Source organism: Budorcas taxicolor, chromosome 11, assembly GCF_023091745.1.
Source record: "Budorcas taxicolor isolate Tak-1 chromosome 11, Takin1.1, whole genome shotgun sequence".
Classification (NCBI taxonomy): domain Eukaryota; kingdom Metazoa; phylum Chordata; class Mammalia; order Artiodactyla; family Bovidae; genus Budorcas; species Budorcas taxicolor.
The window spans coordinates 85,771,694-85,794,787 of NC_068920.1; the positions used below are offsets into that span (position 1 = coordinate 85,771,694).

General features: G+C 43.8%; 1 protein-coding gene across 1 annotated transcript in view; it reads right to left on the bottom strand.

The window, feature by feature from the left end:
- Window positions 1-1,802: 1,802 nt before the first annotated feature.
- ABCG5 (ATP binding cassette subfamily G member 5) overlaps window positions 1,803-23,094 on the bottom strand; it is a 32,045-nt gene continuing 10,753 nt past the window's right edge. The window contains exons 5-13 of the mRNA XM_052649560.1: window positions 18,910-19,042; window positions 17,081-17,220; window positions 15,946-16,075; window positions 15,261-15,474; window positions 14,973-15,178; window positions 13,732-13,870; window positions 6,905-7,090; window positions 2,816-2,928; window positions 1,803-1,996 (exon numbers count right to left, since the gene is read on the bottom strand). Of these exons, the coding sequence (XP_052505520.1) occupies window positions 1,803-1,996; window positions 2,816-2,928; window positions 6,905-7,090; window positions 13,732-13,870; window positions 14,973-15,178; window positions 15,261-15,474; window positions 15,946-16,075; window positions 17,081-17,220; window positions 18,910-19,042 (1,455 nt within the window). The remainder of the gene's footprint in view (window positions 1,997-2,815; window positions 2,929-6,904; window positions 7,091-13,731; window positions 13,871-14,972; window positions 15,179-15,260; window positions 15,475-15,945; window positions 16,076-17,080; window positions 17,221-18,909; window positions 19,043-23,094) is intronic.

Consider the following 23,094-nt stretch of genomic DNA (forward strand, 5'->3'; position numbering starts at 1 on the left):
GTATCAGAGTGGATAGCAAACTACCCTGTTATAGCAATGAAATATAAGTTCCTAAACTAGTGACAGTCGGTGCATATGGTTCCAGTCCTCTGGAAAACAGAATTGTCACCATGTCTCCAAGGAACTACAGTCATAGAAACAGACAGGCGCCTTTCTTGAGTGCTGCAAAGAGCTCCCTTTAACACCGAATGTTATGATCTCAAAAATATTACTGACTTGGTGGAAGCAGGATTTTGTATTATTTGATTTTCTTACACATCACTGTCCATTTTTAGCTTGAGAAACTGTCACGTGTTGAAAGTCATTGCGTTTTTCTAAGATAGTATCACTAACATTTAATAGCTTGAAGTCACATGCTATGTCAGTTTTCCAAATGTTTCTGCGCTAGAATGAAATTCCATCTGCATATGAATAGTAGAAAAATGTTTCCACTTAGATTGTACACCCATATCTTTAGTAAGTTGAAATCAGTGATTTCAAAAGAGGTTCCTGTGGGACTCTCTTTGAACTGCTTTAATAGATTATCGTCTCTAGAACTGTCTATAACTGGTGTGACATATATAATCTGTAAGGCATTATGTAACTATTATACCATAATCATCAGTGTCAAAGACCTTTTATAAAAATTGACAATACTATTTTGGTAATTTACCAATGCCTCCAGATTCTTGAATACTGTTCTGAGAAATGGAATTTTACCATGGTTTCCTTAATAAAATGATCTTTCTCACTATAATGTGAGATATCTCAAATACTATAATTTATCATTCTTTACAAGTTAGGTTACAATAACTGAACAAGTTCATGTACTCTGTAAGACAGTCTCATTCAAAGTTACCATGGTAACATGGAGACAGTTTCATTTCAGACTTGTACATGAATTACTTGAAGATCAGAAAGATAATCCATCAGTTAGTCCAGAACCCACTTTTAATAATCTATATACATCATTTGATCCTAAAAATATGTACTGATCAGCATTCTTTTAATTCAAGAACATGAATCCCTAGCATGTAACTCTGCTCTTCTTAGTGTAAATGTCATGTCAGTTGAGCATCTTTTCTATGTGGACTTTAAATAACAGCTGCTCTCTAACCTTAAAAAGGTCATTTCTCAGTTCATGCATACACTTTATCTAGTAACATTTAATTTTGTAAGTAAACTAAGTTGACAGTGAAAAATAGCGAACTATTTTTGTCTAGTGTGCTGTTTTCAGTTCAGCCCATTCCTGCCGTTTTTCATTTTTAACCCTCCATAAAGTCAGCAGATGCTCTGTGTCAGGGGTCTTCACTCACTGTCTATCCAACATCCTCTCCATGTGACTAGGTAACTTATCTGGACTTGGACACATAAATATGGGCTTTGAAATGATAGTGAAACCATTCTTACCCAATTCTGTGTGATGCTTTGCTTCAGTGAAACAACTCTTTTTCTGTTACTTACAGCTGATAATATTCAAATATTTTCTTTTTTACCAAGCCCTTTATCAAATATAAGCATAATCTTTGACCTATTTTTTTCTGTCTAGAACAAAGACAAATAGTCACACTAGTCTCCCATAACTTTATGAATTATTATTTACATCTTTGAACTTGCTCCATCACAATTTCCAAATAACACATGTCCCTCCAAGTTGGAATAGCATTCCAGGCCTGCATGGATCCAATGGGCACAGATGGTGTTCTTAATGGTTAAAAGACTTAAATGTACTACTGAGAATCATGTGGCATTCTTACTTCAGAAATTCAAAGCAGTCATGTATATCTAGGAGCTTAAGTTCCATTTTGTAGCAGTGTCCTTTACTATCTGCTAATGAGATAATCCCTTATTTTAAAAACAATTATTCCTAGGATGACAAGAGCTGGGATAAATGAATACAAAATGAGAAAGTTTGCTGTGAATCTGGATGTTGCACCTGGGCAGTTTCTCTCAATGAACTGAGCTCCTTGAGTGATGGTACACATTGGGTTAGTTGACACAGAAGCATTTGAGTTGCCTGCCAGGGAAAAGATTGACAGTGTCAGATATGGTACTTCCAAGATAATTTAATCCACATGTGTTTACCAAATGCCCACTAAATGCATAGTATTCTGCTAAGTACCCTTCTTCATAAAGATACACAGGACTTTTTAGGTAGCCCAGAATTCATTATTAGATGAAGCAATAGTGAGTGTTTGGAGCCTTGAAGATGGAAATGTGCTTGTTCCCATTTTGGGTATATATCCATTACCCAAATGAATGAATAGTACTGATAAAAATTATGATCACTTAGCACTGAGTATCCCAAGGTTACTAATATTATCACCTAGAGAGATTTAAAACAACTATGACATTCTCTCTTGTTCTTTTGTTGACTTCACAGAGTGGCCTGGGATTTCCAATGGCTAGGAGGGCCTTGCTGTATTCCCACTGCCCTCTCGCAAGACTAGGGAACACTTGTGCCAAATATGGCTTCACTCAGCTACATACTCCGTATATTTGGGGGAACAGGAAACCACTGCAGCCTGTTTCAACCTGTTCAGTAGGTAGAGAAACTGATTCCATCCAGAATATATTAGAGTTTACTTCAGTGTATGTTAAATCTGTCATTTTCTAAAAACATCAGAATGCCCCTAAGCTGCTGGCCTTTGACAAGTGATTAGCTTGATGAATGCTTACTATTTTAAAAATCAGAGAAAATGTTAGACTCTTCAAAACAAAGTTTTAAATCTATTTTACATTTTACAATAGCTTTTTACTTAAAAAATACATTTCCCTCAAGAAATTGTGTTTTCAAATGAATATGTAAAAATAAATTCCAAAATAGAATACTTACCACAAGTGAAATTCTGTCCATAGAACTCATTGACTACGAGAATCTCAGAGCAATATTTTTGGAATGTAAAATAGCCAAGGATTTTAAAAGGAATGGGCATTTCTTGTATGTTTCTTAGGAAAAAGCAAAAAGAAAGAAAGAAAAACTTCAGTAGGCTTTGGTAACAGTCCTACCAAATGAAAAGAAAGGCAACCCTTATATTTCCCCAAAGGAATGTACATAGGTTTTCAACTCTCATGATAAAAATTATGCTTACTACAAAAAGTTCAAACAACATTGAGAAGTACAGAGAAATACCACTGCCCAGAAATAACTGCTGTTAACATTTTAGTGATATATGTAATACATATAGTTATGACATTTTACGTAAATGGAATCAAACTACTCATCCTCTTTCCTAACCGGCTTTTTCAAACAAACGTGCATCTCAGATAGCCTTTCAAGTCAGTAAGCATAGCACTGCATCATTTTAAATCACAGCTTGGTGGTCCGCTATTGAAGAAACCTTAATGTAACACACCCCTGACGATGGACTGTATTTAATTTTATTGTTAGGCACCATTGACATAAACATAAAAGAAAATAACGTTAACGCATCACATTAGAGGAGGTTTGTGATTAAATAGACTTGAGCGTGCTAGAGTATGAAGTGAGAACTGGACTGTGACACAAGGGATGGGGAGAACCAGCAGACGCTCATTGTGAAAGCTGTTTCAGGAGGAACCTCATGCCGGCCTTGTGCCCTTCTCGGTTCACTCTATAGCTTTTATCAGTCAATAAACATGCACTAAATTCTTTCTGTTTGCAAGGCACTAATTCAGGGTGCTTAAGGAATTCAAAAGAAGTACCCTACCCTTAAGGACTCATAATGGAGTCGGGAGACATAGATTATATATCCTTAAGACTATAAAAATACACAGTGGTGAACCATTTGTGCTTAGAAAGTATAGAAAAACAGTACCAACTGCCCATGATTTTCTTGTATTTAGTATTTACGGTTTCACCACGTGATCCCCAAACTCCATGACTTTCAATTATTGACGGTGTTCTGAGGTATGAAATTGACTTAGCCACACTGAGAGGCGGCTGATTGGAAAAGGCAGATGGGAGTCTGGGGAAGAGGAAGACCACTAGGACGGGCAGAACAGTATGAGCACAGGCCTGTGCGGCTGGATGGGCCAGAAAGGCTCGACCGGAGGGTCTGATCTGGGAGCAGTGCGAGGTGAGTTGAGAATGGCAGCCAGGACCAGCTGTTTTCAGGGCCTTGTAGGGGCTTGCCGTTGAAGCACCATGAAAACGATCACATGTCAATCAGTGTTTTAAGAGTATTAATGTGGCACCAGCAAGTAGGATGGACCAGAGTAAGGACAGAGGAGGAACAGCAAGAAAGGGAGCAGGCTACAGCAGCAGTGCAAGGGTGAGATGACAAAGGCCTGGGGCAGGATGGTGGCCAGGAGCAGACGGCTGCCCAGCTGGCTGGAGGGTGACGAGGTAGGAACTGTGTGTCTTTGTCCCGTACTGCACCCCACAGGGCAAACACAAAGGTCCCACGTGCATTTGTGATTTGACAGCGGGGAAGAAAACCAATGTGATCTGGTCACTGATCCAGTGTACAGGTAAGTCCAAGAAGAGAGCAGTCATTCATTTATTTTGTGAATTTGTTTTGTGAAGTCGCTCAGTCATGTCCGACTCTTAGCGACCCCATGGACCGCAGCCCACCAGGCTCCTCCCTCCATGGGATTCTCCAGGCAAGAATACTGGAGTGGGTTGCTATTTCCTTCTCCAGGGGATCTTCCCGACCCAGGGAACGAACCTGGGTCTCCTGCATTGCAGGTAGACGCTTTAACCTCTGAGCCACCAGGGAAGCCCTCAGTCCAAATATTTTTTGCAAACCTAATTGGTTAAAGGCCTTGGGCCAGCCGCCGAGAGAAGCTGTAATGCTTCTCTCAAGATGCTGACAGTCTATCTAAGGAAGACTGCAACATGAGCAGTGAGACCTAACAAAGGGGCCTGTCAGAGACAGCTTGTCCTGCCAAGGCAACGGCAGGCAGGCTTTGTGCAGGCACAGAGGGGGATGAATTGATCAGTGAAAGACACAGGAGGAAAACCAGGCAGTGACACAGAAATCCTCACAATACATCCAAGAGGGAGGAAACACAGACCCAAATTTATTGACGTGGGACCTTCCACAAGGGGAGAAAAGCATGTATACCTTACTCTTTCACAACAGTATGAGCTTATTTAAAGATTACATAAGAGTCTAGCAAAATACACAACAAAATTTAACTCTGGGATGTGATACTTCAGGTAAATAACTTACTTAATATGTTTCTACATTGTGTATATTTTTTCCCCAAAGAACCTGCATTCTTTTGTAAGGAGAAAGAACAAAGCTATTTCCACTTGAGTTTAAAGGAAGATGGACCCAAAAGTGCAAATGTTGTAGGCAGTCAGTCAGGAAAGGTGAGTTGAAGGAAAAATATAAACCCGATGACTGCGACGTTGATGTGGCCTTCAGGAGTAGTTTCACCCCAGTGATGGGAATGGAACCCAGGTGAAGCCTTGGGATACTGAGGTTTTACAAAGAACCCAAGAGCATTTTGGTAATGTTGGCCACTGCCTCCCTCTTAAGAACAGCCAATCCCTTCTTCCTATAAACCAAACATATTACGATTCAAATAAGAAAGAGGAAATGCTGCTGAAAGTTGGGTCCGTAACCTGCGGTCTTGATTTCATGCCACTGGGGTGACTGGATCCTGTGCGTTTTTCATAGACGCAAACAAGCCACTTCAGCCACATAGGCCAATACAATGTCATGGTGTCACTGTACAGAAATATCTCCTTGACTGCCCAAAACCTAGCTCACTTTGCTTAATAATATCTCACCTTTTATAAGTCACTACAGTTCATGAAGTGTTTCCCCACTGATGACCTCATTCGAGTCTCATGTTCCCTTGAGACAGAGGGGGCTGAGATCATTATCTCCATCTTATAAATGAAACTAATAAGATGGAAAAGCGACTTGCCAATGGTCACTTGGCAGCTGAGCGGTAGGAGGAAGACTCTGACTTCAGGGAGCCACATGCTTCCTGAGAGGCTCCTCACAGTGTGAGCAGAACAAAGTCAAGTCTGAGCTTAGTTTTCTTACCTGAACATTGATTGTTCTGAGTTAAATAAGTAAACAAAAAAATATGATTACATGTAATAGCTGCTCAGGAGCTTATTTGACTGGTTTTTAAGTCAAAGAAATAGCCATCTTCACATTTTGTCAGGGACCCATAGTTTGCTTACTGGATCCAACTCACATCACCCACCAGGAACCACTTTCACCCTCCTAAAATTTTCCACCCTTCTTGCTACTACTTTTTTAAAATATATGTATGTGTGCATGTGTATTTTTTTCTTGGTTATAAAATAATGCTTGCCCATTATAGAAAGTTCACAAAATAGAGGAAAATATAAAGAAAAATGAAAATGAATGTCACCCAGAGATAATACTGTTAACATTTGGTGCATGTCCTTCTGGTCCTGATACTTTCTTCAGCAGTCTCTTACCTTCTCTTACCTCTTTTCTTATCTGACTATTCTAACTTCCTTGAAATACCCAGGAATTGAGAGCTGGAATAGAAACTCAACAGTGCCAGGGGAAGAAATGGACTAAATGCATGCTGCTATTGCTAAGTCGCTTCAGTCGTGTCCGACTCTGTGCGACCCCATAGACGGCAGCCCACCAGGCTCCCCCGTCCCTGGGATTCTCCATGCATGCTAGTTAGCCTGTAATAGGCTGTGCTTCTGGACGATAGCTTGGCTTTTCTCCTTTTGCTGTAATGGCTTATGACATACGAATCATATTGATAACATACCTAAATCATCATTTCCTGAATCTCACTCTGAAGACCTTTTATTGAATAAACTGTAAACAGTTCAGAGTCTGAGCAATACTGATTAGTAAGCACTACAAACACTCTGGACTGTGAGGTGATAAGAGTATCACCACGCTCCTCTGGAATGCCTTACAATCATCATCCTTAGGTGATCATTAACATCAAACCACACCAGCCTAAACCTGTTGGTATTGTTAGATCTTACCTCACGAAGCCAGAGCCCATAAGCACCCCAGCAATGGATAGCAGGGCCACCACGCTGTTGACCACATTTGGGTTTTGGATCACGCCAAGCAGCACAAGGCTCAGAAATTCACCAATTAAGTGGGGGGCCAAGAGAGCAACCGAGAAATATGCAAATCTGGCAGCCTCGGGGTATAAGGCCAGAGTCCTAGAAAAACATAAGGTCTTTAGTTCCTCTCCAAGGGTTATCATATAAGAAAAACTGCACAGTTGCCTTCTAGGAATAAATCCATGGTAGTTAATGAGTGGGAAGAGTCTGCAAGGCAAGCCAAACCCCCCCCTTTGAAAGGCCTTTTTGGAACAGGGCCAGCATTTGAGGCCATTTTGTCCTGCAAACTGTACTGTTGGCCCCAAGTCAACTGAGCCCCCTTTTCCTGTCTTACAGCTCCTCAGCTCTCCCAGAAAAATACCAACACTTAGAGGATGGTCACAACTCGCTGCAGTGAGTACGGCTGAGGTGTCCAGGCTTCTCCATAAGCAGCCACATTCTGCCTGGCCCATGCTGCTCCCACCCTAATGCCAAGGACTCACAAAACCTGGTTCTCAGCCCCTCCTCTGGGCGCCTCATTCCTATATCTTGGGGTTATTGACAATATGAGAATCCTTCTCCACTTTTCTAGGGAGGGAATTAGCCCTCCCCAGGCCCATTCCATTCCATTCTTGTCTTATTCTACCAAACCCTTCCACTGATTTGACCTTCATGTTCTTGTAAACAAGCTACCCTTATAACCCCTTATATTCCTTTCACCAAATAACATTTCCCTGGTGATAGCATGTGCTCAACAGCCCTCAGACACGGCTGCTCTTTCTTCCATTTGTAAAGTAAGGAGGAGTTAGCATGTCTTAACATCCCTATGCCCCAACCAGTAATGCTGAAGAAGCTGAGGTTGAACAGTGCTATGAAGACCTACAAGACCTTTTAGAACACTAACTAAAAAAAGATATCCTTTTCATCATAGGGGACTGGAATGCAAAAGTAGGAAGTCAAGACACACTTGGCGGCTGCTGCTGCTGAGTCACTTCAGTCGTGTCCAACTCTGTGAGACCCCATAGACAGAAGCCCACCAGGCTCCTCCACTCATGGGATTTTCCACTTGGAGTAACAGGCAAATTTGGCCTTGGAGTATGGAATGAAGCAGGGCAAAGGCTAATAGAGTTTTGCCAAGAGAATGCACTGGTCATAACAAACACTCTCTTCCAACAACACAAGAGAAGACTCTACACATGGACATCACCAGATGGTCAACACTGAAATCAGATTGATTATATTCTTTGTAGCCAAAGATGGAGAAGCTCTATACAGTCAGCAAAAGCAAGACTGGGAGCTGACTGTGGCTCAGATCATGAACTCCTTGTTGCCGAATTCAGACTTAAATGGAAGAAAGTGGGGAAAACCACTAGACCATTCAGGAATGACCTGAATGAATCAAATCCCTTATGATTATACAGTGGAAGTGAGGAATAGATTTAAGGGACTAGATCTGATAGAGTGACTGATGAACTATGGACAGAGGTTCGTGACATTGTACAGGAGACAGGGATCAAGACCACCCCATGGAAAAGAAATGCAAAAAAGCAAAATGGCTGTCTGAGGAGGCCTTACAAATAACTGTGAAAGGAGAAGTGAAAAACAAAGGAGAAAAGGAAAGATATAAGCATCTGAATACAGAGTTCCAAAGAATAGCAAGAAGAGATAAGAAAGACTTCCTCAGTGATGAATGCAAAGAAATAGAGGAAAACAACAGAATGGGAAGGACTAGAGATCTCTTCAAGAAAATTAGAGATAACAAGGAAACATTTCATGCAAAGATGGGCTCAATAAAGGACAGAAATGGTATGGACCTAACAGAAGCAGAAGATATTAAGAAGAGGTGGCAAGAATACACATAAGAATGGTACAAAAAAGAGCTTCCCAACCCAGATAATCATGGTGGTGTGATCACTCACCTAGAGCCAGACATCCTGGAATGTGAAGTCAAGTGGGCCTTAGAAAGCGTCACTATGAACAAAGCCAGTGGAGGTGATGGAATTCCAGTGGAGCTATTTCAAATCCTAAAAGATGATGCTGTGAAAGTGCTGCACTCAATATGCCAGCAAATTTGGAAAACTCAGCAGTGGCCACAGGACTGGAAAAGGTCAGTTTTCATTCCAATCCCAAAGAAAGGCAATGCCAAAGAATGCTCAAATTACCGCACAATTGCACTCATCTCACACGCTAGTAAAGTAATGCTCAAAATTCTCTGAGCCAGGCTTCAGCAGTACATGAACCATGAAATTCCAGATGTTCAAGCTGGATTTAGAAAAGGTAGAGGAACCAGAGATCAAATTGCCAACATCTGCTGGATCATGGAAAAAGCAAGAGAGTTCCAGAAAAACATCTACTTCTGCTATATTGACTATGCCAAAGTCTTTGACTGTGTGGATCACAGTAAACTGTGGAAAATTCTGAAAGAGATGGGAAACCCAGACCACCTGAGCTGCCTCTTGAGAAACCTATATGCAGGTCAGGAAGCAACAGTTAGAACTGGACATGGAACAACAGACTGGTTCCAAATAGGAAAAAGAGTACGTCAAGGCTGTATATTGTCACCCTGCTTATTTAACTTATATGCAGAGTACATCATGAGAAATGCTGGGCTGGAAGAAGCACAAGCTGGAATCAAGATTGCCAGGAGAAACATCAATAACCTCAGATATGCAGATGACACCACCCTTATGGCAGAAAGTGAAGAGGAACTAAAAAGCCTCTTGTTGAAAGTGAAAGAGGAGAGTGAAAAATTTGGCTTAAAGCTCAACGTTCAGAAAACTAAGATCATGGCACCTGGTCCCATCACTTCATGGCAAATAGATGGGGAAACAGTGGAAACAGTGACAGACTTTATTTTGGGGGGCTCAAAATCACTGCAGATGGTGACTGCAGCCATGAAATTAAAAGACGCTTGCTCCTTGGAAGAAAAGTTATGAACAACCTAGATAGTATATTGAAAAGCAGAGATATTACTTACCCAACAAAGGTCCATCTAGTCAAGACTATGGTTCTTCCAGTGGTCATGTATGGATGTGAGAGTTGGACTGTGAAGAAAGCTTAGTGCCGAAGAATTGATGCTTTTGAATTGTGGTTTTGGAGAAGGCTCTTGAGAGTCCCTTGGACTGCAAGGAGATCCAACCAGTCCATCCTAAAGGAGATCAGTCCTGGGTTTTCCTTGGAAGGACTGATGCTGAAGCTGAAACTCCAATACTTTGGCCACCTCATGCCAAGAGTTGACTCATTGGAAAAGACCCTGATGCTGGAAGGGGTTGGGGGCAGGAGGAGAAGGGGACGACAGAAGTTGAGATGGCTGGATGGCATCACTGACTTGATGGACATGAGTTTAGGTGAACTCGGAGAGTTGGTGATGGACAGGGAGGCCTGGTGTGCTGTGATTCATGGGGTCGCAAAAGAGTCAGACACGACTGAGCAACTGAACTGAACATCCACACCTCCCTACCACTCTTCAAGGTCATCTGCCTTTCCTCCTATACAAATCATGAAGTTTGCTTATACTATCACTTTTATGCCCCTTTTAAGGCACTGCCTCACCTTTCATGCTTTCATAGCTTCTGGATCAGGGTCAGTTTTGCGCTCCTGTCCATTATTATTATCCTCAAGGTCTTTAATCTTGATAATTCATCAACATCAGTGCCTCCTAATTACATAACCTGATCAATTACATTGACTCCACACTTTTAATCTTGATCACTCACCAGGTCTTGTATTTAAATGTTACTTGTTACTTAAAACTGTTCTATGTTAACCTGATTTCCCTGTTTCTGGTCTAATCTGGAAACTTGATCTGTGAACTATCCAATTTTTCTATAGTTTCATCTACTCTCAATCTAGTGGTTTTTCTCAATGGTCTTACTTAACATGTCATAAAATAACCATTCCTTGAGTCTGCTAACCTTTTAAGCAACTTCCCCCTCTTCATTCTATCCTATACCAGCAAGCTTCTCAAACAGCATCTCCTTCCATCTCACTCCTTCTTCTCTTGTAAACCTGCCTTGCACCCCCACCACTCTGCTAAAGCTTTTTTTAGGAAGAGCACCAACACCTCCTTAATCTTATGATATGCCCCCTTGAACATCTGCAGCACTGTCAGATTTATTATATGCCCTTGAAACTCTCTCCTCTCTTGGTGTCTCTGATGCTACCTGATCCTGCTTCTCCTTCCACCTCTGACCACCTCTCTGCCTCTCTCACTGAGTCACTTGCCTCTTCCCACTCTCTGAATGTTCTTCTTAAGATATTATACTCAGATTGCTTTCTCCCTTTCTAACATTCTCTCCTAAAGAATCCATTTCCAGGTCTTGACTCTTACTCCTCTCGCCTTTATTTTCCTACACCAACCTGTCACCCAGACCTCAGACTGACATCTCCAGTTGGGTGTCCTGTAGCATCTCAGATGTAGCAGTGTGTTCAAAACCAAATCAATTCTCTTTTCTGGCAAACTCGATAAGGAGGTTGTCACCTTCCCATGGTCCCAGGCAGAAAATGCGGCTAAAATGCAGGCATCATCCATGATTTTATTTCCCCCCCAACAAATCCATTTCATTTGAGTTCATTCAATTCTACTTTCCCAAATTCTCAAAGTGATCCCCCCCACTTTCCGTTGCCACTGATACTCTCCTTACCAGGGCCTCTGCCTTCCCAGACAGTTGCCACGGCTCCTCACTGGGCTGGCCAGTGCCGCTGCCCTAGCTCCAATCTGCAACCAAAGTGATGTGGACCTCAGCCTCCTGAGTCAACCAGATGTGAGTCACTCCCTGAGGTCTGAAATCCTCCACTATGTCCCAGTATCTCATCAGCCTCAGCACCTCACCTGGCATCCAGCACCTCGCCAGCAGGCTCCAGGGCCATCAGTCATATTTTCCACTACTCCTTCCAACTCTCCTTTGCCCACAGCACAGCTGAACCTTTTCTCTGAAAAGGTCTCATGTGTTTTTGCTTCTAAACTTATGCTCCTTCTCTCTCTTCCTCTGGAATACCCTTGCTCCTTTTCCATCTGTTCAAATGTTGCTCATCTCTCAAGTTCTCCTTTATTAAGCCTCCAAGAGGCCCTCTCCCTGCCCAACCAAATGAACCCTTGGTCTCCTTTGGGTAATTCCCTAGGATAATGATGGGGAAGAGACATATCCCATTGGTGCCTCAGCTTCCTCATCTTCAAACAAGAATAATGAATAATGCTATCTTTACGGAATGGTGACCAGGATTACATGAAATGATATATTTAAACCTCTTAGTGCCTGACATAAAGCAAGCACTAAATACGTTAGTCATTATTATTGTCATTATATGCCTCAACACAGTGGTTTTTTATAATAATAATATTTTATTAACATTGCTTATATTAATCTTACGCTTTCTTGAATTAAAGTCATGTGGAGATTTGCTTATGTCCACAATCCATCATCTGAAACACTTTAGGGACAGATGTGTTTTGGAATGCGGCAATTTACAGATTTGCAGAAGGTGTCATACTGCATAGACCATGCTTGCCAAAGTGAGGTTCAGGATTTCACCTGCATTCAAGCACATTAGTATTTCCACGAAACAGAAGGGTTACTGTTAGGAAAGTACAAAGAACCTCATGTTGGTTCCGATCAGATTTTGCTACTGAGTGAGTTCAGGTCTGAAAAAAATCCAGAGTCAGAAAAAACTCCAGCTTTCAGTCCCCACAGAGAGTCAGACGTGACTGAGGACGCACACGTGGGTTGGGCCTGTAGTTTACATCACAGATCAGAGATTCAGCGTGTTCCTGAGTGTCAGAGGATAAAGAGGCTTCCTCAGGACCAGCAAGGAGGGCCACGCAGTCCCTGGCACACCCTCAGCTGTGAGAGGCCGCCCTCCTGCTCACCAGAACAAGCAGCATTGCCTCTGTCACTCCCCAGGTTGACACCGACATCTAAGAGCCTGCAGCAAGCCTTTCCAACTCCTCACCTTAGAGCTCAAGCTAATGAGGCTGTTGCTTACCCTCTGCCTGTATTTCACTCGATTCGTAATAATTTTTCACATGGCATATCATGGGTCTCTCTGCTAGTAGGAGCACAGCATAGGAATGCAGCGGCCTGAAGACAGTGTCTCCAGGACCGCCTGAAGCCCTCTCTCGGGATGACAAGCTGGGCACCTCTCACTGCTGGAGTCACAGAATACCACATGATTCCCCCATCTTAGGGGAAAGCCACAGGGATTAAGGAGGATACGTCTCTCTGTCACACCAAATCAACAAATAACTCTCTACATACTTTTGGATTATATCTGTTAAAAGTTCTATGAAGTAAAAAGCATCATCTACAAACCATCCATCAAAAGCATCAGGGATGCTTCATGGTTTTTCAAAGCCTTCTTCCCATAGTCACTCTTGATTCCTCAAGCCCCCATCACCCCCAACCAACTGCGATGCCCCAGGTCAGTCATTGAAACCTCAGGCAGCATTGCTGCTCCAGCTCACAGTGGCCTGGGCGGCCTGGTCCCAGCTACTCCCGAGCCCTCTGCTTGGGTCAGTGAATGTGTGACAGGCTATTCCCTGGTATGTGTAGCCTTACTGGTCTGCTCTCAGATCCCATGTGGCCCCCAGAGGAGTTCTTGTATTTGCCCTGAAGGATGGAACGTTGTACAAGACTTTAGTGGGCAAAGACAGACCCTGCAGAGTGGAGAGCGGTTTATCCTTGGCCTCTTGCTCCACTGGTCCCACTGGCCATGGGAGGCATGACCTGGGAGAACTGAAGGCCTCTGGACAGCCTCTTCCTTACCAGTAGCACACACCGCAGCATATGAGGGTGGCAACGATGCTGAAGGGAAGCACGTGCAGCATGTAGGCCAGCAGCATCTGCCACTTGTGGTACAGGCCATCCTGGCTCTCCTGGTCACTGACGGCACGCAGCACAGGAACTGGGCACAGAAGGCAGGTTTCAGAAGAGCCGGTCACCACACAGCTGGTGGGGCGAGGGTGGAAGGGCAGGGGGTGGTGCTAGCCCAGGCTGAACTTGAGGCCTATCAGCACTGGGTACCAGCTGGAGCCCCCCAGTGATGGAGAGAAGGGACTGCCATCCATAGAACTATGGACACCCCTCCCCGCCGGAAACATACATTCTACCTGAACTATAGTAGGACTACAGTAAGATCATTTATTTCCATGTCTCTAAAGTGGAGGAGGGGTGTCACCAATTCAAGAATACACATGCAAAAGAGACACAAACGAGTGGCGTGAGGCCCTGTGTCCTCTTTTTGTGCAGGGCCTTAGCACTGAACATCAGGCTAGGTATTGCTTCTGGACTCCCACTGAGTTTGAAAACCATATGCTGGCTGTCCTAAATAAGGCTCCATAAAGAACGTTAACAGAGCAAAGTTGGCCAGGCATCCGGGCCCCAGTGAGCTGCGCCTCCTCATGGCTAAGATAGGATACCAGGGCTGATCTTCTAAAACCACCACCATCAGCTGCCCCATCAGCTCCTCATAACTTCCTGTTTCGCCTGGATCCTCAGAAAGCCTCAAGGAGATCCATGTGGTGACCTAATTCTCACTGCTGCTGCTGCTAAGTTGCCTCAGTCGTATCCAACTCTGTGCGACCCCATAGATGGCAGCCCACCAGGCTCCCCTGTCCCTGGGATTCTCCAGGCAAGAATACTGGAGTGGGTTGCTATTTCCTTCTCCAATGCATGAAAGTGAAAAGTCAAAGTGAAGTCACTCAGTTGTGCCCGACTCTTAGCTACCTCATGGACTGCAGCCTAGCAGGCTCCTCCAGCCACAGGATTTTCCAGGCAAGAGTACTGGAGTGGGGTGCCACTGCCTTCTCCGAATTCTCACTGAGGTGTTAGCAATTCACAAGTTACCTTTTCCCAGAGAAAGAACCTGAAGAGGGCCAGGTTGGCTCAGAGGAATACCCTTATATTGGTGCAGTCTCGCAAATTGTCAGCTGGAGAAAGGAGATATTCAGGGAGAGAGAAGCCCCTACCCTCACTCTGGGGGCACACTTCCTGAGCAAGGCACTCACACAGGGTCACAGCGTTGAGCATGCCTGTGTATGGCATGGCACCCACAAACTGGTACAGGAGACCCACACGATCCTGGATGGCACCCTTCAGCACATCCTTCCCGAGTCGTAGAAGGAAGAAAATGACGAACAGACCCATGATCAGATTCTGAGTGAGACGCATCGTCACCGCCAGCTTATTTCTCAGTAAGTTTCTCATCACTCTCCTGAAAGCCAAACAACCCCATTTCAATTGCTTTTCTTTTACGGGTGGATGTCTATCCATCTAAAATGGGGTGAGGCTCTTACCTCAAGAGAACACACAGTTTAGAAAGGGCTCCAGGAGAATCTCTGGTTTTGAAAGGAATCTTTGGTAATGTTTTCAGATGCTTTGTTTTTTCAATAGCCTCCAAGGTTTTGTGATACATTGCTGATTCTTTGTAGGCAAATTCAATCATCTGGACTCTCTTGTAGGTTTCTATTTCTCGTTCTTTGCTTTGGGTATCCACTGATGTCAGGTCCACTGAAATTTTTTTGCCACACAAAAAACACATGTGCTTTTAAATGCATATATATATACACACAATGGCTAATACATGTTTCATCATTGATTTAGGAGTTCTAGCCATAATACTTCATCTCATCAAAATAATACCTGTTATTAATGCCCACCTGTAAAAATCTTTTTCAGTATTTTAAAGCTATCAGCAGGGCCATGAGGATCCCCATAAGCCTGTCTGGGAGAATCCAGAAGTTCAGCTAGTTTTCCTCTGATCAAGTAGAAGGGCACCATTTCAAGAGAGATCCCCCACCTCATTCTGACAGGTCGTCTATGGCAAGTTAATTGACTTGGCCAAATTAATATTTTGAAGAGTGAAAACACCAGAACAAAAGCAGAAATAAAATCCACTTGTACAGGTGTCATTTAAGCAGGAAGCTTAGATGAGAAGGTTTTAAAAACATTTATGATCAGGAATGTGAAAGAAAAACTTACTATAAAAATCAAAAGGGTTTGAATGTTCAGGACAAGGGTAACCACAGCCACTGAAGAAATCAAGCATTTCCACCGGTGTCCCACAGAAAACCAGCTCTCCGCAGCTCAGGATGGCGATTTTGTCAAAGAGCTGATCGAACGACAGACAGTCTCAGCTAACTTCATCCTTATGGAAAACAAGTCTCAAGCAGTCAGTCCTTCGAGCGTCTCAGCCATTCATGAGTACTCTTACTGCGGCCATCGGAGCCACTCAAAACACATCCCTACTCTTTCCAGCCTGGCTTGCCACTGTGGATCCTGCAGCCTCCCAGCTTGCACCCAGCATCATGTCTAGGATAGAAAGCAACTCATGGACCTGGTCAGACAACCAGGGTTTGAGTCCCAACCGTGCCCCTAAGTGAGAGACCTTGGACAACGTTTTTTTAAAATCTCAGATCTTCATCTATAAAAGTTAAATAATAGCTCCCTGAAAGGATCCTGAGAGATTAAGGTGAGATTTCTGGATAGGAAATCTGTATGATTTAGAGGAAAAACACAGACTTGAAAGCCAACTATTAGTAGAATGTGAAGGCCAGTTTCAGCTTTTTATTAACTGTGATGTTGGCTCCATTATGTATCATTTCTAAGTCTCACTCTTTCCCTCTGTAAAGTGAAAATGCTGGTATCCACCTCAAAGCGTTGTGGTGTGGATTAAATGAGCTAGTGCGTAGACGCTGTCTGGAACGTGGTAGTTGTTTCAGCACCTTATGGTAGGTGCTGAAAGAACTAAGTTTGCAACCTCTGCCTTCCCAAATCCAGAGCTGTTGGCTTCAATTACTCTGGTTTAGGTAGATCCCTGCTTCCCGGTGACACTAGTGGTAAAGAACCTGCCTGCCAGTGAAGGTAGATGTAAGAGATGCGGGTTCGATCCCTGGGGTGGGAAGATCTCCTGGAGGAGGGCATGGCCACGCACTCCAGTATTCTTGCCTGGAGAATCCCATGGACAGAGGAGCCTGGCGGGCTACATTCCATGGGGTCGCAAAGAGTCGGACATGACTGAAGTGACTTAGCACACCTGCATGCAGGTAGATCTCAGCCCAGCACACATATACCCACCCATGACGAGTTGAGCTGGAACAAGAGACACTGCCCTCACCTGGAAGAGCTCAGAGCGGGGCTGGTGGATGGTGAGGATCACGATGCGGTCCCTGCGAGCCAGCTCTGCTAGGAGGACGACAATCTGATTTGCAGTCATGCAGTCCAGACCGGTGGTTGGCTCATCAAACAGCATGACCTCTGCAGGCAAAGAAAGGCCAAACATCTGAGTCACTGCCAAGCCTGCAGTCTGTGCTCTAGATTCAGAAAGTTGAATAGTTTCTTACTGAGCTGTCTTGTCCCACCCAAACAAATGCAGCCAGAGCCCAAGAGAAAACAACTGATCTGGGAGGGCCCAACTCCCAACTCCTGAGCACATTTCAGCCTCAATCCTTGCGGGGTCAAGGCAGCAACCAGATCAGTCCTCTCACCTGGCACTATGGACCGTTTTGGCTCCATCTGAGGTTAGGGTATCCCAGAAACCATAGACGGCAGCCCACCAGGCCCCCCCATCCCTGGGATTCTCCAGGCAAGAACACTGGAGTGGGTTGCCATTTCCTTCCCCAATGCATGAAAGCGTAAAGTGACAGTGAAGTCGCTCAGTCCTGTCTGACTTTTAACGACCCCATAGACTGCAGCCTACCAGGCTCCTCCTTCCATGGGATTTTCCAGGCAAGAGTACTAGAGTGGGGTGCTATTGCCTTCTCTGAAAGGCTGAGAAGAGGCTGGTTAAAAGGACACAATCTCAAAATTATAGTAAGTGAAGTAAGTCAGAGGAAGACAGATACTATGTGGTATCACTTATACATGGAATTTAAAATATGACACAAATGCACTAATCTACAAACCAGACCCACAGATATAGACCGGTGGTTGCCAAGGGGGAGGGGATGTAAGAAGCGATGGATTGGGAGTTTGGGATTAGCAGATGCAAAGTATTATATATACATGGATAAACAACAAGGTCTACCTGTATAATACAGGGAACTATGTTCAATATCCTGTGAGAAATCATAATGGAAAAGAATACAAAGAAGAATGTATATATGTAATACTGAACCATTTTCAGGTATAGCATAAATTAACATTGTAAAGCAACTATACTTGAATAAAATAAATTTTAAAAAAGACACAATCTCACTTCGGGTCTAGCACTTCCCAATACCAACTGGGTTTTCACACTGCAAAAAAACTCTGACCCATGAAACAAAGTCCAAGATGGGGCAGGGATTTGAGTTCTTTAGAGGGTTTAATTGTAGCTTATATCTACCCAAGAAGTATGGCGGCTCTTAAGAACGTCCCTCTTTGCTCTGAAGAACAGGCAGTCTTGATCTACCCCAGTGTAAAAAAAGTATGCAGATCTATTATATCTCCTTGCAAGGGTACAGAAGTGACAACGTTTCCCCAGGTATTGGGGGAAAAGACCAAGGCAGGAAGGGAAGACGGCCACCTCATCTTGGTGGCCCTTCCTCCAGTACACATACTTTCTCATATATCACTCAAAGTTCTACTTTAATTCCTACCATTTCATAAATACTTCTAGTCATACCCAAACTCACTGCCTCTCCAGAGCAGACACAATGGCACTACCCTAGTAAGAAGTGAGGATGCATAGGGCAGGGTCCATATTCAAAGAAGACCTTAACTGAACATCAACCCAGAAGCAGTGCTTCCAAGTCTATGAGCTGTTTTATACTTGGATGATGGAATCACCTTAGGAACTATATAGTATTTCCAAAGAAACTGGCTCCCCAGTTTGAAAACCTCAGTGGCTTCAGTTCAACACAACCCACTTTCCAAATGGAGACTTGTGAAGAAAGGGCTGAAAATGTCTGTAGACATGTGGAAGAGGCCAGGCAGCAGCCAGTAGCAGTTCTGGGTCCCACTTACTGGGATCCTGGAGGAGCTGGGCTGCAATGGAGACCCGGCGCCTCTCGCCATGGGAAATTCCCCCAAAGCTGTAGTTGCCGACCAGTTGATCTGCCACGTGGCTCAAACTCAGCTCCGTCATGACTGCCTCTACCTGTAAGACACAACATCCAGGAAGGCTGGTCACTGCTGGGTTGCTGTTCCAATTCATAGGCTGAGTCTGGCAGGGGAGGGGCAACACACTTCTCTTGAGTACTTGGGCCACTTTTAGACTCACCACATCCTAGGAAAAGCACCCTTAGTACAGAAGAATCCAGTTTGGTTTAAATCACAATGGGTTTCCCAGTGGCTCATTAGTAAAGAATTTGCCTGTCAAGCAGGAGACGGGTTCACTCCTTGAGTTGGGAAGATCCCCTGGAGAAGGAAATGGCAAGCCACTCCAGTATTCTTGCCTGGGAAATCCCATGGACAGAGAAGCCTGGTAAGCTGCAGTCCACGGGGTCTCATAGAGTCAGACACTACTTATCAACTAAAAAACAACAAATTGGATTAAAATAAATAATATGAATTTGTTTTCCCCGAAAGACCTTAGAGCAACAAAAACGGCTTCTATTAGTTTCAGGGAAATTCAGTAGGAAACAATGGAGATTTTGTTGAACTCCTGTTTTCAGATGCTACAGTTAGTCCAGCCCATAAGAAAACCCCCAAAGGCGTAGTTATGATATAGCTTAATTTTTTAATCTTTGGTTTTTGAAACTTTATTATAATAAATGTTTCATATGTTTAAGAAAAGATTCGATTTCGTTTGAACTAAACCTCACTTTTCCTCTGTAACCCAAATAAGCCCTGGAGTCCCATGTGATCCAATCTCACTGTGGTTTTGGATCAAATATAATCCAGCTATCAAAAATAATTAAAAACAAAGCCAATCTTTATTTGAATCTCTTTAAGGGCTTTAAAAGGGACCTAGTTTATAATCTCCAGCCACACTTCAAAAAATTCCTTTTTCCCAATTCTTGTCACCCTGCTTATCTTATACCCTACAGCTCCCTGAAATCCTCTCCTTATTCAACTCCCTAAAACAAAGCCAGTAAAAAAAATTCTTCACTGACTCTCAAATCAAGAAGGTTGACCTTTTCCCTCCCTCTCCCTCTTTTCTTCCTCAGCTTATCCCCTCTCTAGAGACCCTTCAAAAATCTCTATTTCTGGCTCCCCCTCGATTGAGTACCCTTTTCTGCATTAGACCCTGGGGAAAGCAGATAGAAAGAGACTGAGAATACTTATATATAAGGCAATGAGTTTTGTTCCCATACATCTCTAATGAGATTGTGTTTCTTTTACAATGAAAAAAGAAACAAAATACCACATTAAAAAATAACAACAACAATGAACTAAGCTGGAGTAAGGGAGGGAATAACTTATGGAACAAAGTTCCAGAGGAAACAGGGAGTCAGAGCAACACAGGAAGCTTTCACCAAAAGAAAAGACACATCTGAAACAGACACAAAGGAATAATGAGATGGTCAAAAACGCATAAGCAAGCCAGTATGATCTGTACTGGAAAAAAGAAGGGTGTTCTCTAGCCATCAGAGTGGAAGGATCCTGGAATTGAGTTTCACTTCACATGGCAGGGTTTACACGTGCACCAGCCAGGGCAAATTTCTGAGCATCACTTTCATCTGCTCTGCAACAGCAAGAAAGGAGTAAAGCTTGCCCCTTCTGGCTCAGAAGGGATGGAGAGAGGAGACATTTACTAAATCTGTTTCACATGTCTCTGGCTAGAAGCCTCTCCTATGTTTTGCAAACTGCACTGAGAACAGAATAATTCTCAGAGTCTTGTAAGGGACCCACGAGGATCACTGGGATCATCAATCCTCTCCATGCTACGTGATTTCACATAAACTGATTCATTCTTCATATCAGCTCCAGGAAAGATGAATCATTACTCTATCTATTACAGGGAAGAAAAGTCCATAGATTGCCAAAGGTCACAGCATTAACAAATGGCAGAGCTGGGACTGAGAGCAAACCATGTGGGTTCTCAAGTGGTCCAAGAAGTATAAGGACAGGCACAGTCTGCCCACACTAATCACAGCTTTAAGTTTGGATTTGCGGAGGACAGAAGCAGATCTGTCGCACTTTCTGCTCTGTCTAGTCAATGCTATGGTTTTTCCAGTGGTCATGTATGGATGTGAGAGTTGGACTATTAAGAAAGCTGAGCACCGAAGAACTGATCTTTTGAACAATGGTGTTGGAGAAGACTCTTGAGAATCCCTTGGACTGCAAGATCAAACCAGTCAATACTAATGGAAATCAGTCCTGAATATTCATTGGAAGGACTGATGCTGAAGCTGAAACTCCAATACTTTGGCCACCTGATGCGAAGAACTGACTTATTGGAAAAGACTCTGATGCTGGGAAAGATTGAAGGCAGGAGGAGAAGGGGACGACAGATGATGAGATGATTGAGTGGCATCACCAACTCGATGGACATGAGTTTGAGCAAGCTCTTGGAGTTGGTGTTGGACAGGGAAGCCTGGCATGTTGCAGTCCATGGGGTCACAAAGAGTCAGACACAACTGAGTGACTGAACTGACTGACTGCTCTGTTTATGATAGATAATTCCTTCTCCCTAAACTACTTTGTCAAGACTTTACATCCTGTAGACTGTATCTGCTTAGAAAGTAGCCTCAGGCAGGGAGAATAATACGATAGGAAAGTTTGAAGGACACTTAAGGGCTGCAAGTGCCAGGAAGAGGGACCATTTACAGGAAGTGAATTTGCCATCGACCAATTTCGGATACCCTTGAATTTTCTGAGTATCTGCGCAAATATATGCATTTTCAGGAGGGAAAGCTCAGTGGCTTTTTCAGATTCTCTCCCTGGGGTATGTGATGTAAATGGATCACCACCTCAAAAGAACCTGCTTATGACTTCCTTTCTCCAGCTCAAATACCAATGAGATCTTCTCCTATCCGTTTTAGAGAAAAAAAAAATACTAAAGCAGGGAGACAAGCCTACAGAGGGCTTGTCTGCCACTGTCAGGGGGGCTAAGTCATGGGAACATGCCTGTGGCTCCCCATGGAGTGAACTCTAACTTCCAACTTTTCCGACCACAATGGGGCCCAGGGAGGCAGGATGGAGCCAGAGAACCTGGTTTGTGTCCCAGTTCTGCCAGTCTGAGGTGCCTGATCTCAGTCTCCTTGGGGATCAGTTTCTTGAGCTTAAAGACAGAGGTAATGCCTCCTTCATAGAGCTGATGCCAGAATGAAATCAGATACTGTGTGTGATCAAGGTCTGATGGATGTCAGCCAAGGGTGAGAGTACAGAGTATACGCTGGGAGAATAACAGGAACCTTACAATGCCTTCTGAGCACTCTAATGTTCCAGGGAGGAACAGGGCTAGCCCTCACTCTGTGGGGCTGATGGCTTTTCTTGAAGGTTCCTCTGGTGTGAAAGCTATGCACCAGGACATCCAGGACAGCATGTCTAGGACTCTGAAACAGAAGAATGCCCTTTCCTGACCCAGCATTATAACAGCAAGCCTGCTGGTACTCCAGACACCATTCAGACCTAGCTCCACTCACCAAGCCCTGTCTGAGAGTCCAGCACTTGGGTCAAGAGGAGTAACTTCCTGATGACAGGTTCAAAGGGGCCTGATAAAAATGGTGTGACTGCTGCCCCTTCAGCTGAGATGGAGGATTCCCTCAGAGCCTCAATGGCATTGAAGAAAGATCAGCTTTGGCAACTTAATGTGTGTGCCCAGGGGGAACCTCGTTGAGCCTCAGGGTGGTGAAGTCTCTGAGGCAGATATCGTGGGCAGGAACCTCTTTCCCAGGGAACTGTGCCTGCACTGCCGGTGGTGCATTGACCTGTTCTTGGTGTCCTGTATGTTTCCAGTCCAGACAGAAATGAGACAATATTTTTAGGTGAGGTCCCTGCGAGTTTACCTGCAACTACTTCCAAACTGGGTCCACTTAAGGAAACACTGAAACCTAGGAAGAGCTGACGATTCAGTCTGGATGAGGCACATTCAAGATGTCTCAAAGAAAGCTGAGAAAAATCTCAACAGGACTGCAGGGCAGTGAATGAGGAAAACAAGCATATCCGTTCAAATAGAGAGCTCCCAGGACAGCACCATCCAATAAAAATATAATGCAAGCCACATTTAGCATTTAAACATTTTGCTGGCCATATTTCAGAGAG